We start from the raw sequence: 18,360 nt of genomic DNA, 5'->3' as shown, positions 1-18,360 counted from the left end.
TATGAATTGAGAGGGTCCCAGATAAATTTATACTATCCTCTTGACCCCTCCCATTCTGGACATGGTCCCCTGACTTCATACATTCTACATTCTTGTAGAATGGAAAACAACCAGCCTCGACAATTAGCCAGCAGGCAGCCTCATACAGTTAGTTCCCCTCTCTGCTATCGGCTGGCCTTGACATTCTGCCAAAGCCTTTATCTACAAACCCTGAATACAGCATCAGCAAGGGATTCTCTGAGAACTAGCATAGCTACCCCCCCCCCATCAGCTCAACAAACAGGCACAGCGGCACTCGAGACATGGGCAAGAGAACTGGTGTACTCCTACAGTGTGTAGGATATGCAGTGGTCTTCTGCATTTCCACTACAGGTTGTCCTTATGTGGGAACCCAGAACTATTGCTTGCTCATGAGTTGTTTCACCAGATTATAGAGGCGGTGGGCAAAAGCAGTCAAAAATAACCAGCTGCTTTACATGCCATTACTACAGTGCCACAAAGGCATTTGGGATACAGGGAGAGAGTGGGCGAAGGAGGGAAACAAACAACCCAAGGTCTGAGAAAACAAACCACGGCTTGCTTGATCATCTGCCAGACAAGCCCTGGGTAGGGCAACAACTTTGGGTTAGCATTATGTGTGAACCAGGCCAGACTCTCCCATTCGGGGAGTAGAATTGCATATGGAAAGGAATGTTTGTGTGTGTCTGCTGCCTTGCTTGAATTTAACAGGGACACTCTTATAAGCAGTACAGTTCAGTATCAAATAACTCTTGCACCTGTAAGAAATAATTGTGTTGGAAGTAAAGGAGAATACTTAATTAATGGGTTACCTAATGATTCTATACTTTACTATAGAAGCATTTTAAAGTATTTTACAGCTTTAACTAGTTTTATCCTTTTTATCTGTAGTGGGCCCTTTCTGTGCCTGTACCAGTGCAAATAACAACACATACTGGTGTATGAGGACAATCAATGAGACACACAACTTCCTGTTCTGTGAATTTGCTACTGGCTTCCTTGAATATTTTGACCTCAACACAGACCCCTACCAGGTAACCTGCAAAAAGAATCAAAGCTGGGAATCTGCAGGAAATGTAAACAATTCTGCAAGTTCAGACATGAAAATGACCCAAAGAAAGCTGCAAAAAAGGCAAATGCAATTTTAGGTTGTATCAACATAAGTATAGTTTCAAAATCACAGGATGTAATAGTTCCATTCTACTCTGCACTGGTCAGATCTCACCTCAAATACTGTGTTCTCTACTTTGTGTCCCTGAATTGTCAAACTGTGCTTATGAGAATCCTCATGTGTATATTGTATCACTGTTCCTTAGCATGTAGCATTTTGTTCCAGACGGAAGACTCAACATGGTGTGAGTCTTGGAGTCACATGTCCCTCCCATGCTCCACGGTGTTTATTTGAACCCTGCACCTGATTTGTCCCTGGAAAAAATGAGATTTTGATTGGATGGCTAAGGAGATTTCACATTCAAATAAATATGGCACTGGTCCACTCATTTGTTACTTTCTCCTGTGGAAAAAGGAGGTGTACTTGAGAGCCTGATACTCATTAGGAGGTTAAGAGTTTCCCCTTGAATATAATGCCTAAACAGACTCTAATAATTTCCTTTAGCTAAAGATGGAGTCTCTGTTCTTGATTTCATATAGCCATGTAAACAAGCTTAATACTTATCTTGATCCTTGCAACAGTCCACTGAGAGATATATAATTCCCATTTTACAGGGGCAATCTGTGGCGAAGAGATATTGACTTCCCAATGAATGTGTGACTGTAGAGTTCTGTAACCCCCAGTATACCAGGTTCAATTATTCCGTACATAATTTGCTGGAGAATGCAAATTCAACCTTGGAGATATTGGTCAGAACATTTCACTGTTTAGTTTCCAATAATATAATAAATGATAATGTTGTGTTGTTGTATCTCTTGGTGAGAATCCAAAGGAGAGGGCTGGTCCATACATTGAATAAATGGCATAACTTTAATAATAATTGAAAAAACTTTATCTGCAGTTAATTAATGCAGTGAACACACTAGACAGAGATGTTCTCAATCAACTGCATGTGCAGCTCATGGAGTTAAGAAGCTGTAAAGGGTATAAGCAGTGCAACCCAAGGACTCGGAATATGGAACTGGGTAAGGGGTCTTCTGTTTTTGCCTTTGGTAGGGGAAAGTGTTTTAAGTAGCCAAAATAGCAATATTGTAGAGGACTTGTGGGTGAAGTGTTAAGGGAGCAATCGTGTGCATGTTTAGACAGGAAAAAGTCCTTCAACTCCCAGCATACCCCGGCCGGCCATGCTGGCTGGGGCATGCTGGGGGTTGTAGGACTTTATTCTGTCTAAACATGCATAGGATTGCACCTTTAGGGTGCAATCCTATAGATGGGCACCTCCAACCTCCCCTGAAGTTGGAGGCACTTGCCTATCCAATGCAGAGCAGAAGCAGCACGGAGAGGATTCCTTCCATGCTGTAGCCACCTTGCACTTTGCCTTAGAGGCTAGTTTTTCATGGCTAAGTGCAGCTTCGGGGAGGGGAGGGGAGGGGCTGGTATGGGGCTGGTGACCACATAAGAAACTGTCTAAAACAGCTTCCATCCCATCCCTACCCTCAGGAGCACCTCGTTTTCACCCCTCCTTGCTATGAGCATAGAGGTGCAGTTCTCTCCTCCCTAGCTACAAGGGGGCGGGGAGCACGCTTTCCCAGCTACAAGCTTGTAGCACTGTCTACAAGCTCAGAGCTGGGATACCGAAAAATACTATCTCCCCCAGACACTGTCTAGGGGGCACAGGATTGTTCTCTCTGTGTCTTAAGCAGAACTAGCTGAGAAATAGTGTGTAATCAGGTAGTGAAAGTTTCCTTATAGAATTTGTGAATGAGGAAATCATTATTATGCTTAAATTACATGGGAGGCTCCCCCATGAACTGTAGCAGTCCCCCTTGAAGCGGTATTCTGGGGAAGGGAATTTACTAAGTTATCTGCCACCCCCACAGATTATTAATCATGGGTTGCTGCAGCCGCAAGATGTGAACAGGAGTGCAGTCATTAGGAATAATTCCATAGCGATCCAGGAACCCCACTACAAAGCAAGGGGGCATGTTGTTTGTTATGCTTTGTTAACAATAAGTGCATTTGTAGTGAAGAGTAGAGTGGCAGCTGTGTAGAAAAATGCAGGAGACTTAACCCAGTAACCACACAAGTGAATTGCTCCATCATTTGCCTCTGTCCCAAATAATGGAACCGAGCAGAAGCAGCAATATGAATAGGGAAATGTAGATAAGAATTAATTAGCTTGGCTTTTATTTTCTCCACACTAATGGGATGGGACCTAAATCTTGGTGCAGCGTGTGGGTCCTTCATTTTATGGAGAAATGTCATAATTCAACTCCTTTATACATTGTGGCTGATATGGTTTGGTCCCCAAACCCTCTTTGCTTGGAAAGTGTTAGACAACCATTTGTTTACTTTTGACAACTTTCCCCTTTCAAAACTGTGCCTTACATTTTTTTTCTTCCTGTCATTGCTGAATAATCATTATTTTTTCCCCATTTAGGCCTTAAAGATGGAAGCTATGAACAATACAGGTACGAATTAAACCACAACTTTTTCCCCCCCAATCATCTCCTTATTTGAGCACTGCAATAAGGAGTAGACAGGGATGAGCAAGATACGCTACGTTGTGGAGTGAGAATTAGGATACTCTGGGTGACTCCATAAATTTGAATTCCTCTGGGCATTTTGTGGAAGACATCTTCCATTCTTTGTAGCCTATTCATCATGTTAAAAAATCTTTTTCTTTCCCCTCTCCTGCACTGGTGATTTTCTTAGTGATGGTATAACTTTTTCTCTCCTTTTACGGCTCAAAAATTAGGCAGTTTCAGCGTCGAAAATGGCCAGAAATGAAGAGACCTTCATCTTCCAAGTCACTGTGAGTTGGTACTCCATCCTTACAAAATCACTAGCCTTAACTTTTTTCTCTTTTTTGCAAGCAGTACATATTCACAGCTTCATCTGTTCTCATTCTTAAAACATCTTCATCATAGTGAATTGTTCAGGGAAATGATCACTCTAATCTACTAACTGGCATCAACATTCTCCAGTTAAAGGTTTTAATGAGATCATATTCATAAGTAAATCTGAACCTTCAAACTGGGACTGAAGAGCTAGAGACACAAATTCATGTATTGTGCTTATACAATAATTAGGAGAACATCTCCCCCTTCTATATCAGAGATTTGACCAATAGCTACAGTGGAACATAGCATTAGACTATCTATTATAAGGCTTAATGCTACTTGTAAGATCAGTCTTAGAAGAAAGTCTAGGTGGACAGGTATGGCCACTATAAGGCAGTAGCCTGGTTTGCACGTAATGACAACCCAAAATATGGGTTGTTGTTGAATCGTGTGTCATTACATGCAAACCCTGCACTGTGGTATAACTATGAGCTATTAACCACAAACAACCCAGGAAGAGAACGCATGGTTGTTGGGTTGTGAACTTTGGGTTGTTTGTGGTTACAACCGATAGTTAAACTGTAGTGCAGGGTTCGCACATAACGACAACACACGATTCAACAATAAACCACAATTCAGTGACAACCCATGCTTAACCCGTACCCTAGGTTGTTGTTACATACAAACTAGGTCAGTATCTTTGTCCTTGTATTAACTGCATTTGAAGAAGCAAGCATATAGATCTCTGCCAGTTGTGCTAACCGAAAACAAAAGCTGGAGGCCAAGTCAAAGCTGAAATGTTGTCAGATTAGCCACAATGCTTTGAGAAACATATTTCATAGAAAGACAAGCAGTACATTTTGCTTCTATATAGTAGTGAGTGGCATACACAAACCAAGTGATCCAGATGTCTTCCCCTTACTTGACCCTGCTGAAGACAGACTTCTGTGTCACTGCCCACTTTGCTATAGGGAGAATGAACTAATGAAGCCTGTGTTGTTTCTGTTTTCAGAGGACAACTTTGGGAAGGCTGGGAAGGCTAATTTCCTGCAACTGCTGGACCTCAATGAGGATATAAACTGGCCAGAACTTGAATCCCTGTACAGACTTAATGAAAGTGTGTATGATTTCAGACCGAATTATGTTAGCCTGGAGGACTGGATGAACTTTGATGCTAAGGTAGATAGGGTGTTTGCACTGTTATGCAATCCAAATAGATACAGTGATCTTCTGGGGACTACTGTCATCAAAAACATGTATCCCTTCTTGAAACCCACCGGTTTTCCTGTTTTTGCTTTGGATTATACCTCACTTGCTTCACAAGCTATTTTACTTCCACCAATCACCACAGATACTGTTCCAAGAGATGGCAGCAGAGAAAAAGGATTATGATCCATCAAGACACTTAGAACCCTAAAGAGCAAAAGCACATAAAAACGCATTTTAAAGGAAGCCATTTTATAGCCGCCTCTGCAATTTCACCCCCAACTTCAAATGGCATTAGAAAGACAGACGTATGAAGATGCAAATCTGAATATTTTTTCCTTGTGTGGCAAGTCAAAATTAGAGACTGTGGTAGAAAACAGCTATTAATTGATTCCAGGATTTTGAGAAAATATTACCAAACAGATGCACAGATTCAGCATTGTAACAGTTTTCAGGTTTTTGTCTACCACAGAAACTAATTTAGTTCACAGTTTACACATCGACCTTGAGCCGTAGGAGAAACAGAAGATAAATCTTCACTCCGAGAAACCTGCTTTCCAGCATGGTAACTTTACATTTTCAGTGTTCTGTTTCAAAAGAAATCAAGTCCAGAAGAATTTTGTTACTTAAGTGTCGGCATGCCCAAATACCATTTCTGAAAATGTCACCTCACTGCATAATAAAACTTCAAAATTTATCCATTTTTAAAAGTACTGCAAAATTAAAGGCAGTTTATGTATGTCTTGAATTTTAACAAAGTTGGATTTGTATTAAGTCTTGGTGGTTATATTGTATGTTCAAAAACCAAAATTACTACTATAAAAGAAAGCACTTGTTTACTTTTATATCCGAGTTTGTTTTAAAAAAGACAATTGTTTTACAACAAATGAACTATTTTTAATTCACTAGCTTAACTATAGTTTATTGTCACAAAAAAAAACAATCCGTAGAATACAATAGAAGATGCAAGTCTCTGAGAAAGCACTTATGGCCACACTTTTGTGAAAAGTTGGGCACTCTTTACCCAGCTCAGGGCTGGATTTTTGATCTCTTTTATTTTTAATCATATGGTAAGATAATCCATGTCTCTTAAACTGTTTCCAAACTCACAGTCATGCAAGTTTCCTCTATAACACGTACGATCTGTCTGAATCCACCCAGAACAAGCTTCAACTTTCTTTTAATAAGTGTTCTCTTTCCCATATCTGGCAATGTTTCATTCATAGAGAAAATGGTGTGTTTGATTAAAAATATAAATATATTATAGAATGTTGCTGATGTAAGGAGGGTTTAGGTACTATTTATACAAGGGTTGAAAGCCTGAGTGCAGGCTTTCGCCTGTTCCCACCTTGCGCTAGAGTTTGTACATAAAACCTATAAAATGCAAGTCTGGGTCTGCAGATGTTGTTGGACTACAACTCCCATCAGCCCTAGGCATCATGGCCAGTGGTGAGGAATAATGGGAGCTGCAATCTGGCAACATGTAGAGGGTCATGTTCCCCATCCCTGCTTTACACCAATCATTCACCATGGCTGTAGCGGAAGACTGTCTGGTTTGCAATGAATAGAGACACCGTCATGGGGTCAGTTCACATCATATGGGAGGCAGTCATCTCCAGGGTCTGGATCAGGCAGTTATGCCCAAATGAAGCCCTTCTGAGTCCCCAGCTTTCCAAGCAACTGCAGATAGGTAGTAGGCTCCAGCTTGAGTGTGTGGTCAGGGGCTACAGCTGATCAACAGTCAGATTTTAAGCAGCTTATTGGAAGGTTTTGCCTGTGCTTCATGCTTCACATATGCAACACACCACTTGTTAGTGCAGTCAGTGAATGAGAAATAGGCCTGGCTGAATTCACTATGCAACAGTTATGGATTAGGTGGAGCGTCTCACCATTTTGATGAACCTTTGCTAAATATCAAGTGTGTACATAGTTTTTACATGTTACATTGAGAGACTGCCGTGTGTGTGTATAAAAAAATAAAAGATTGAAAGACTAACAACATAGTATTAAACATATATTTTAAGCTAAATGTTTTGGTAGCTATGCTGTTAAAAGGGTATCAGGAGTGGCAGTTTGGAATACCTGGAGATGAAAGTTCTTTGGGAGAAAAAACAGAGGTATGATTGGTATAATGCTTACAAATTGTCCTCCAGATTAAGGCCGCTTGGACTAAGAGTTCTGCTCTACAGATCCAGAAATTTTCCCTTTTGTCAAACATATCAGGGGCTTTTGTTTGTTCTATTGGAACCAACTGTAAATCCAAGAGACTATGTGCAGGAGAATTGAAATTTCTTGTTAACGGGCCACTCCAGGCTTTTTGTAAGAATTGCAGATTTGCAGTTACAAAATGTGTGGTTTCCATAACCACAAATCTGCGATTCTGCCTAAATCTGGAAGATAATTCATAAACATTACACCAATCATACCTCTTCTTTTTTCTCCTAAGGAACTTTCATCTCCACACATTCCAAACTGCACCTACTGATGAAGGCGAAAGCTGAAACATTTAGCTGAAAATATATTTTTTTAATATGCTGTTGTTAGTCTTCCGATCTTTCTTATACATTTACCTTAAGACTGACTGCATCCACGGCAGATCCAGAGCCTCCTTGTTGTTTTGCTGTTGTGCTGCTTTATACCAACTTCCCTCTCTTACACTGTGTGAGTGAATAAAAAAGGACTTGCACCTACCTTTGTCTCTGGTGGTCATCTCAGGAGGCAGATTGGATAGGAAGATAATACTAACACAACAAAGATCCCCTTATTTCCTCATATGCAGGTGGATATTCGCACTGGTTTCTGCTTTTTTTCCTCAAGTACCATAACAATATTATTTTAACTATATGTTGAAGGTGGCAATGACAACTGTTAACTATTGTGCGAGATAAAACTGCGTTACTGAAGAAGTCTTAAAACTTTATTAAAACTGGTTGCATTCCAGTCACAAAACCCATGTTAGAATCACTGGCAGAATAGATTTCTTGCGAGCCTCCAAATCTGCTCCAAATTTGACCCTACGTAATGTTAACCTCTTTTCCAGGATTGAGCCAAATCTGGGGAGTAAAAATACAGGTTTACTTCACTGCTGAAAAGATAAGAAAGGAAAAAAGCCTGTATCTGATAACTGAAGAGCTAATTAAGTCACCAAGCTCCAGTTTCAAATAGAAACCTTTATTTACATTATTATTAACATCAAAACAAAACAAAAATCAGAAAAATGACCATATGACCAACTTTTTTTAATGTCAGACCACAGAAGGCCTTTTTGTGATGTAAAGATCAATTATCACAAGCAATATTTAATGTAAACTAACTTTAGAGTAAATTCTCAATACTGTAGGCCTTTCTCCTGAGATATTAAGAAATATTGCTCTCAGTTGAATGGTTTCATAATTTCTGAGCTGCTGTCACATGACAGTCTGCTACTAAATTCTGTGTGCTAACTGGTGCAACATTCAAATAGTTTGTTACTAAAGTAAAATCACAACGAATAAGGTAGAAAAGGTTTATGTATCTTGACACACAAATGTGTTTGACAGTTCATATGATGTGGTAAGAATGGACTTAATATAGAGACAATGACTTCAGAAAGCACCAATACCAAACTAAGCTTATTGTCCCAATCAGCCTTGTTTGCTGCACCATTTGGCCAATTTACACACCATGTTATCAACACTTTGCCACAGAATGAGGGTTTTAAAACATGCACTTTTGATGACAGATAGGATCATCTGTATCAGCAGGGCTTAGAATATTCCTGACAATACCAATTCAAAACACAATTTTTTAAAGGTGTGATTATTTTTCTTTTAGCAAGTAAACTAAAATCTTTGGAATCAGCAAAAAGTAGTAACTGGGCATGGGGAAGATAACACTCTAAAGAGCGGATGAACCAGTGAACAGCAGATACCACTACATTTCAGAAATACAAACAGAATTACTCAAAATGAAAAAGGACAACAAATAATGTGTAACATTGGGAGATCACATTAGCAAAAGCAACCAGAGTTCACTGCTGTCATCAATTACCATTAACACCTACAAAAGTTAAACGATAGCCTATTCTGATTTTATAGGCTCTTAGAGGTTATTTTACCATGAGGTTCCACTGGTAGAATCAAAAGGTGTCTTCTGAAAAGTTGAAAAATATTTTCTCTCACTTTAATTATAAGGATCTACAAAACCATAAATGCCCTAATCTGGAGGCACCTTGTATGCAAAAAAATTCTGATGTGCACAATATTTCCTCGCCCACTTTAATGCTGGGGCCAGCTACACCTCTACAGTGAGGTGTGTATGTGGAATTTGGGCTGATTTATCGTTTAAGGAAGAACTCAAAGTGAGTCATCACTTTAAAAATTCCATTTAACAAATCCATTATCTTGCATATTAAAAGAGAATTACAAAAAAATTAAAGGATGAGGAAGCTCTTGGATACATGGGGGGATTCAATGTGCACAGCAGAACACACACAGAATTCTGGACCAGAACCCCACTGTTTGAATTACAATCTTACTGAAGTTAAATACAATAGCTGGGTGGACTATACAGAACAGGAAATGTTTAAACCTGTTCTCAGGATAGTAGCAGCTTTTGAGAGGGGTGCAGGGATAACAGAGCAATTTCTGCACTAAATAATTCTGTCCCTTAGGACAGAATTGCAAGCTTCTGCAAAATGAAGCTGAGCTTTCATTTCAAATCAAATAATCAAAATCACCACTTTGCATATTCAGGAGAAACTGGATTGAATATGCAATGGGAATAGTAAAAGCACTTGCCACACTGCTTCAAACATTTTGGCCTGCCTATCTATTGAAAGATCCTGTTCTGAACCACTATGACTTGTTTTGAAGGGGGGGGGGGTCTATATATCTTCATTTATATGACATGAAACTGCCAGAGAAAATTATGGTGTTTCTGACCTCCAAATATGGATAAAAGATATGAAGGAAATTGTTTAGAAAATAAATATATTTGTTACCAGTACATCAGTTAAATGTGATACATCTAATTAACTGCTGCAAAAAAGTTTGGATATTTAAATATCATCAGATGTGCATCCTGATGATAGAAAATGTTTAACACACACAAAAACAACATGTTCAGAACACCACTAAGGCTTAATTAGAAGTTAACCAAATGTCCTGGAGCAGAGGCTCTTTCACTGAAAAAACAAGTTATATTAAAATTCCAGAAATTGTCATGACAGCTAAAAAAGAGCCTTATTTGTCATCAAATTGCCCTCTATAAGAAAAAGTAACAAAGTGCACACTTAAGGTGTAGAGAAAATATTAAAAGACCACTAAAATATGAACAAATGATCTCTTAAAAAGCCATTACATAAAGTTCTAAATAAACTATTAGAAATCAATGAAAAGAGGATTAAGGGCCACAGTTACCCAACTCCAAACCCATTTAAATTAAAAAAGTATCTATTTGGACAACTTTGACTAAACTGAGTTTACAGAAATCATCTTTGTTAAATATTTAGCTTCACAAACTCTGCAAAAATGAGTTAGTGGCCTACAAAAGTCATATATATATAGTACAACACCTTAAGATCATATTTACAAAATTTATTCACAAAGAAAATTTATCTTAGAACTGCAATGCCTTGCCTTGAGTTTTGTGATGTTTTTAATGGCAAAACGTCATGTGATTATTGCTCAAATTTCCGTATCAGTAACATGGAATAGTAATTTAAATTGGTATTGAAAGGGGGCATGAACTCGCCTATTTTTATATCCATTGATTCATTATTAAAGGTATTGCATTGACCCATTACGTACAGCATTTTATAAAGTGCACAAAACTGCACATCAATGTGGAAATCTTTATCATCATTATACATATTTAATCTCTCCATAACCCTTTGGCATCAAAGAGCATGATTCAGAGGCTGCAACACCTCATTTGTATTGCCTCTTGCATGTCAGACGTCCAACACCAAGATTAACAGCAGCATGAATGTTCAGAGCTTTGTTTTGTTTTTAAATCAAGGCCAGGTACTACATTCTGTCAGAGGCTCTTTCCATAGAACTCGGGACTATTACCAGTGTTTGTCCAGGCACTTTGGTCTGCCTGTAGATAAGGGCTTTGGATAGCTACAAAACTGATATAGAGTCTACCCATCACATTTACTCATGTGCCATTGCCAAATTCATGTTGCTAGAGGCAGAGTGCCAAAATAATATTTGACGTTTTTGTTTTTTTACATTATACAGTGATACTTTGCTTCTACCCCACCTTTCCCCCAACTCCAAAGTCCATAACTTATGAAGTCACTTAGGACATCTTCATGGAAACAGAAGTGGTATTTCCATAAGGCTAGTACATGTTGCTATGAAGCTCATGTGCACTTTTCTGTAATACTTAGTTCCCCATCATCTATGGCATCTGCCTACTAGGAGACTGCAGTTGTGATGTCAGCAGTATTTCTGCAGAAAAACAACATAGAACAAAGAGCAAATATGAGATAAACTTTGTAATCAAGCAAAACTTGTGCTACAATTCTGAAGACTACGGAATAGAAGCATAAGTAAATGATAAGTAATCAGTGCTTTAGAGGAATACAAATGGGTTTCTGTGTGTTTGGGGGGGGAATGGGCTACTGAAGGACATTTTTATTATTTATTTAAAACATTTGTATCATTAAGATCTCAGGGCGGTGTGCAGATAAAATCAATTTAAACAGTATAAAACAATAAATAAACACCTAAAACCATATTAAACCATTAAACAAGCTAATACCAATTAAAATTGAAAACAATAAAACGGTAAAACAGTGTACAACTCTAGGGAATGCATTTAGCCCTCAAAGACTTTGGTAAAAAGCCATGTTTTAACTTGACGCCAAAATGAAACCAGTGTATGCTCCAACTGGGCCTCCAAGGGGAGGGCATTCCACAACCAGGGTGCCACAGCACAGACGCCCCTCTCCCATGTCCCAATATAGTGGGTCATGAGATATTACACCATTAGGCAAGGAACCCAAACTCTGGTGGCTTCCTTGAGTTAATCTACTTGTGTTATAGTTGTTCCATAGCAGTTTCACATTTTTGTGTAAAACCAATGATAACCTTTTTCAGCAAGAGAAATTTGAAAGGTAGGAAAAATAAGGAAAGGTGCACAGTGACCAAAAAGAACAACCTTACAAGTCAAATCTGTTTGCTGAGCCAGGACATGAAAAGGCTGAAGAGTGTCTATGAATGTTCTCTAAGTATTGGTACTTTAAAGGGCTGTGCAATTTCTACAAGAACCAATTGTTATAGCCATCTTACCTGGTCTGGACCCATGGGCATTCCTGACATAGGCATAGTATTAATATTCATTTGCCCTATGTGACCCCCATTACTGTTCATGTGCATCATGTTATAAGTTGCAGGGTTCCCTGGATGGCTGAACTGTTGCTGTGGAAAAGAACTAGAGGGCACAAGAACAAGAGAGAGGCTTTTAAGAGAGGCTCTTAATTAATGCTCCAACGTCATATATTGGAGCATTAACAACTTCAGCAACTGGGATGGTACAAGATACTAGCACTAAATAGATATCAATATTGCATTATTACTCTGGACTGGATTTTTTTCAACCCAAAGAGCACAAGTTCAGTTATGTTAAAAATGCCAATCTAAAGATTAAATTTTTATTTCCTGATCACATTGCATTTTGCTCAAAGTTCTTAAAATCTATACACCTTGCTAAAGGATCCATATCTTTAGGATCTAGTAGATCCTTAGGTTTCATTTGAGCACTAGAGCTGGCATGCTCAATACAGCTTGGAATAATCTTGTTTCCATTTGGCCTCAGTTCAGTAATTTCAGATTCAATCTGGGATACAGATAAAAGGTTGTTTTATATATAGCATTGCGATTACACATATAAAACCTGCTAGCCCTTCCAACCATCAGTTCAGTTCTGCCAACCCCAAGAATCGGGGCAAGATGTAAGGGTATAAAATGACTACCTTCCAGTTTATATTTTTAAAAAACACATAATCCATCTTGTTAAAAACTGCCTTTTTTCAGTTTATCTAAAAATTGAACACCTGTGTTATCCATATTCACAGACTTCTTTTGAAAACACTAGCTGAGATTTTTCTTTCTCACCTGCTCCTGGCCATACTTCCTGATGGCCAGCCCTTCATCTCAGGAGATGGATACATCGGTGTAGCCTGAGGATGCTGCATCATGGGATTTTGTGAGGGTCCCATTCTTTGAGCCATCATGGGATTAGGAGGGCTTGATACCCTACTAAAGGCAGGATCTGGTTGCTGGCTCATTCCTTACAAAGCAAATAAGGTAACAGTTTGGTGATTATTTTTAAACACTTATGATTCTACATACTTTTGTTGAAGAAGGAAAATATTTCATAAAGCCTTCCTTCACAAAACTGTTGAGCTGTTGACATGTTCCACTCAGTATGGGATTCTGGTGAGATTTAGGCATTTCACCCAGGTGGAACTCAACATGGAGAACTTCCTGCATTCTTCCTGGATTCTGTTCAGTTCCAACAGGTCCTCTGATCATACTACCCTTGTGCAAAAGCCTCTAGTTGCTGGCACTATAAGCACTGGTGAGATCTGCTGCCCCTCTCCCATCTAGCATAAGTGGTATGGTCTTGAATAATATTTTGGTAATTTTGCTGATGCTGAATTAGGTCTGTGTCTAATTTATCAAATACTACATGTTTCTTCCAGTAAACCAAAGCTTTACACTATCTGTGAAATTTACATTGGTTCTCCTCTGCCCCCCCCCCCCCCAATTGCTACCTCTGGTAAGCTTGCAGAATTTGGATTTCAAGGTTGTAGAATTCTTCTTGACCTGATTCAGTCAAATGGCCCCTGAGTAAGACACTTAGGAGCATAGAACAAAAGAGAGACCAGCAAGAAATGCCTCTTGTGGAAAGGCAATGCTGTTCAGGAGAATTCCACCTTCAGTCCCAGGTTAGCGCTAAAGCCTCACCTAAGGTGCTGGCACCAGCCCTGTATGGCCTCTAGAGTCCCTTTCCTCTAACATGCTGGCCCTGCTTTCCTCAGTTTCACTTGGTCCCCTAAACAGGATTTAGCCATCCAACAACGACTATCACATGTAAGCTTAATTAGATGACTGCAGCTATGATTTGCTAAAGCTAAGCTTTTTTTAAATTCCAGGTATAGCAAACTAGAATGACAAATTTAAAATGCTTGTTGTTTGCTATCAGATCCTGTTTGCAGCAGAGGAAGAGGAATGATTTTTAAACACTTAAGAAATGACTAACTGATCATTCAAATCAAAGTCTCACAACGGTGAAGGGAGCCACTGAGTTGTGAAATGAATGTACAGATGAAGATAATCAACTGTACAGAGTATCTCTGGCAATGTTATTTTAGATCATTTGATTGCAGAATGTCAATTTCCTCTAAGTCTCCCTTTTCCCTAAAATATCCTGCTTAATTATTTATAGCAATATCTCCATCTTAACCCTTTATGTAATTCATTTAGGTCAATGGGACCTATGGGAAATAGAATGAAATAAGAAAACACTGGAACAGTAGAACAAGTACCATAATTTGATGGGTAAGAAAATTGCTGGGGTGGAACTGGAGCCATCGGAGGGCCCGTAACAGCACCATCCATGCTTCCTGAGGCAGTCACACTTGGGGGAGGACTGAAGGCCTGAGGCTGCTGCTGCTGCATCATCATAGCCATCCTTTGCTGTCTGATGTGATGACTTATTAACTCCCTGTTTCGCTGAGCCACCATCTGAGCATTAAGGAAGCCTTGCTGCTAATAATACCAAAACAGAAACAGGAAAAAAATGCATTATAGAAAAAGGACTATTCAGATCACCAGAACAATAAAAATTATTTAGTGTTTTATGCTAATAAGCAGCGCTGGAGTTTATGTTAAGAAGTACAATACTCTGTGATTATTTTTCTTGGAAATGGAATGGAACAGTAGAAAGCTGTGCATTCATTCTGCAGAAGTATCACAACCTCTACATCATATATACTAATGTGAACTCATTCTCTAAGTGCTTAGCCTCATGTAGGCAAAATGGCACCATCCACACTCAAGAGGGAGATACCAGTGGGCTTGGGGGCAGTCCAAGGTTTGCAGAAGTATAACAAATGTTTGCAGGAGGGAGGGGACCCCAAAGGGTTGAATGAGGACAAAGCATGCTCAGTTGTCATGGGATGCTGAGTTGATTATGGTGGCGGGGGGGCTGGAAAACCATGAAGGATGGAATGGAGTATCCTGGAATAAGACATGGCTGGCTGGCTGAAAGCAGGAGCATGCCATACTGCCTTGGTTTTTGAAGCAGGTTCCACTTGTGTAACATTACTAATGAATGATCAGCAGACACTGAATCCCTATTTGCTGGACTAGTGTTGCTCACCAGTCCCAAACTTCTGGCTGATTTTGGGATACCTTTCTATGACTGTAGATGACATCAAAAGCCTCATCTATCCAAACAGGAGTTACACCACCAGTGAAATAGCACATTGTAACTCCTACTGAAAGATGCATAAACAGGTATAGAGAAGGGTGTCAGAACAGAGGACACAGGAATGTGGTGAGATGGAGGAAGAGGGGGCAGAGATAGTGAGGGGCAAAAACATGAAAAGAGCAGAAAGTACAACCTTATTTGTAACACTGGTATATAAAAAAAACCACCAATTGCTATGATGAGGATGTTGGCAAAGATGGCGGCGTCAATGACTCACTTGTGATCCCATCTGAGGAGGCATAACAGGTCTCATCACCGATGCACTACCAGGGTTGGGATTCTCCATTTTCATATCAAGTGTTTGACGGGCCTGATTCAAAAACTGGAGAAAAACAAAGCAACGATGTGTAAGAGAATTGTGTCCAAATACATCAAACAGGTTTCTGTAAAACTCATGCTACACTCCAATTCTAGAATATCATAATAATTAAAATTTTAAATAATTAAAATTCCAAATAGTTGAAAAAGAGAACAGCTCATTCCGTGTGTCTCATTAAGTGTGCTGAAATCCAAAGTACTGAAAGATAAATATATTCAGTGATCAAAAAACCTACCAGTTTAAGACCAGAGTTAAGGCTATCACATGTTAGCTCAAGCTCCACAAATTGGAAGCTTAGGCTGATGCCTTAGTACACATGCCCCATGATCAGTAATGATGTTGTGCAATGTCATAAATTGTACTTCCTTACAACTTACCTTCCATGCTCCCAGTTCTCCTGGGTCTTTCAGACCCAAATCCAGATGGGGAGGATGGAGTGCCTGAGACCAGCCAAAGATGCCCCTCTTTGTCCTGGTCCTGTATTGCTTTATAAAGCATATAAACTTTAATGTATTGCTGGATAAATCCTCCTGTGAGTTGTCTCATGCCTATTTGTTGCTTATAGCCAAGCACAAGTTGTGACCATGCACATCATAATTACTCATCACAGGCCATGTTTGTTAAGGCATCATCCTTAGCTTCGCTTGAGCCAATATGAGATAGCCATAACTCTGATTTTAAACCCATAGGGTTTTTTAACATTGAATTTCCCAGGTTTGTAAGAAGGAAATTTATTATTACAGTATTCTGGAAAAAAACCTAAACACTAACAAGTCATTAACTGAGTAGATGTGTACAAATGAATAGATATGTTTCTGTATGTTCAGAAGTAAGCCTGAGGAACAGTCCAACATACCCTTTCCCTCCCTATCTCCACTTCATCAGTGATCTATCAGTCAGTGAGAGGGATTCCATCGGCCTTCAAAATTACCTCATGTATTACCGTTTCCTGCTAGCCCTCACCACTGTCAGAATGTTGACAGGAACTCTGGAATTCCTGTCAAAACACTGGCAGCATTCTAGCTGCAGAGTGAAACTGAGCATGCTCGACATAACACTGCCAGCATAGGCTTTCATGGGGCAGAAAAACTTTAATAACTTCTGAACCTTTGCTCAGAAATCCACCAAACCAATGAAAGGCTCATCTCAACAAACCTGAATAAAGTACATCAGTAGTTTTCACGAACATTTGAAAGGCATATATGATATGCCAAGCCTCAGCTTGGAGTAAAAAGTAGAAATGTGTGAATTTTCAGCTTGTTTTTAACTTGTACCTGTGGCAATTTCTATCAGATCACTTGAAATTTTGCACAATTCATTCAGTTCAATTCATTCAGTTCATTCAATTCATGGATGCCAAATTTCACATTATTAGCTAAATGGGTATTTTATAAGCAGTAGAATTATAAGGCTTATAGAGGCAGAACCTTGGGGAGGGGGGCTCACATGATCTCAAAGGGCACTCCCATGCTGCTTTAATAAACCTAAGCATTCGTTTTTATTTTCATACTTAACCAGAATTACTAGGAAAAGTATAATTCCAAGAACAAACATGTCATTGTTTTCATCAGTCTAAAGCCCAACCATGCATATTCTCAGAAATTACATTACTGGATGGAAAATAAGCAATACAATACTGAGGAATGAATGTCACTGTGTGTATGGAATATCAGGTCAGGGTGAAAGAAAGATAACCATTGTTATATTTAGGTAATATAATCCATTGCCTTGCTCTTTGCCAAGACAAAATAGTCCCCTCTTTAGAACAGTGCTAAAATATTAGACCAGGTTACCTGTTGTCCTTGAAGCCTCTGTTGGAGCTGCATGCGGAGCTGCTTTGGTGTGTTGGTTCTGGGCCTCATGACACTTGCTCTGGGATGCATACTTTGCATTGGAAAATTGCTCTGCTGGTTCATTTGATTCATCACAGTGTTAAAGGTCGCCTGTTGGCCCTGCATGCTACTAAAACCCCCTGGCATTGCTGTTCCCTGTCCTTGATAGGGCTGGCCATATATTGGAGGCTTCTGGTCAATCATTACTGTAGATTCTTGGCCATGAAATGATTCTTGTTTGGATTCCAAAGCTTGTCCCTTTAAAAGAACATAGAACTTGCAAATATTTCATACTCTGCAACAGTATATTAAGTATTTTAAAAGAGTTATACAGAAGAATTTTATATTATATTTGGGGGTTGTTGTGGGGGGGGGGGAGACCAAGGACCTCAAAAGACAGTATATGGCCAGGAGGGAAACTGGTAGGTATGGTTATCAAAAGTATTAGCACCTATTCCAATATTTAATATTCTGTGGATACTTGCAGGATTCTCCAGAAATCCTGTGAAAACTGTTAACTTCTGCAGTAAGTTCTGTTTTGTG

At 39.3% G+C, this 18,360-nt stretch overlaps 2 protein-coding genes across 20 annotated transcripts in view; one reads left to right on the top strand and one right to left on the bottom strand.

Moving 5' to 3' along the window:
- Nucleotides 1-10,193, top strand: part of SULF2 (sulfatase 2) — a 475,361-nt gene extending 465,168 nt beyond the window's left edge. For both annotated transcript variants that reach the window (XM_084854074.1, XM_084854073.1), the window contains 5 exons: nucleotides 910-1,052; nucleotides 2,031-2,154; nucleotides 3,570-3,600; nucleotides 3,888-3,944; nucleotides 4,985-10,193. In XM_084854074.1, coding sequence (XP_084710200.1) covers nucleotides 910-1,052; nucleotides 2,031-2,154; nucleotides 3,570-3,600; nucleotides 3,888-3,944; nucleotides 4,985-5,015 — 386 coding nt within the window. In that variant the 3' untranslated portion in view covers nucleotides 5,016-10,193. The remainder of the gene's footprint in view (nucleotides 1-909; nucleotides 1,053-2,030; nucleotides 2,155-3,569; nucleotides 3,601-3,887; nucleotides 3,945-4,984) is intronic.
- Nucleotides 8,330-18,360, bottom strand: part of NCOA3 (nuclear receptor coactivator 3) — a 129,162-nt gene continuing 119,131 nt past the window's right edge. For 17 of the 18 annotated variants that reach the window (XM_084854054.1, XM_084854056.1, XM_084854059.1 and 14 more), the window contains 6 exons: nucleotides 17,779-18,075; nucleotides 15,884-15,988; nucleotides 14,720-14,942; nucleotides 13,284-13,458; nucleotides 12,459-12,600; nucleotides 8,330-11,615 (listed from right to left, as the gene is read on the bottom strand). In XM_084854054.1, coding sequence (XP_084710180.1) covers nucleotides 11,604-11,615; nucleotides 12,459-12,600; nucleotides 13,284-13,458; nucleotides 14,720-14,942; nucleotides 15,884-15,988; nucleotides 17,779-18,075 — 954 coding nt within the window. In that variant the 3' untranslated portion in view covers nucleotides 8,330-11,603. The remainder of the gene's footprint in view (nucleotides 11,616-12,458; nucleotides 12,601-13,283; nucleotides 13,459-14,719; nucleotides 14,943-15,883; nucleotides 15,989-17,778; nucleotides 18,076-18,360) is intronic. The other variant, XM_084854072.1, reaches the window with a different exon arrangement.

Source organism: Heloderma suspectum, chromosome 4, assembly GCF_057233095.1.
Source record: "Heloderma suspectum isolate Gila_16-S chromosome 4, 16-S_ref, whole genome shotgun sequence".
Taxonomy (NCBI): Eukaryota; Metazoa; Chordata; class Lepidosauria; order Squamata; family Helodermatidae; genus Heloderma; species Heloderma suspectum.
Note: the sequence above shows the minus strand (reverse complement) of the source record. Positions and strands in the feature narration are given on the sequence as shown.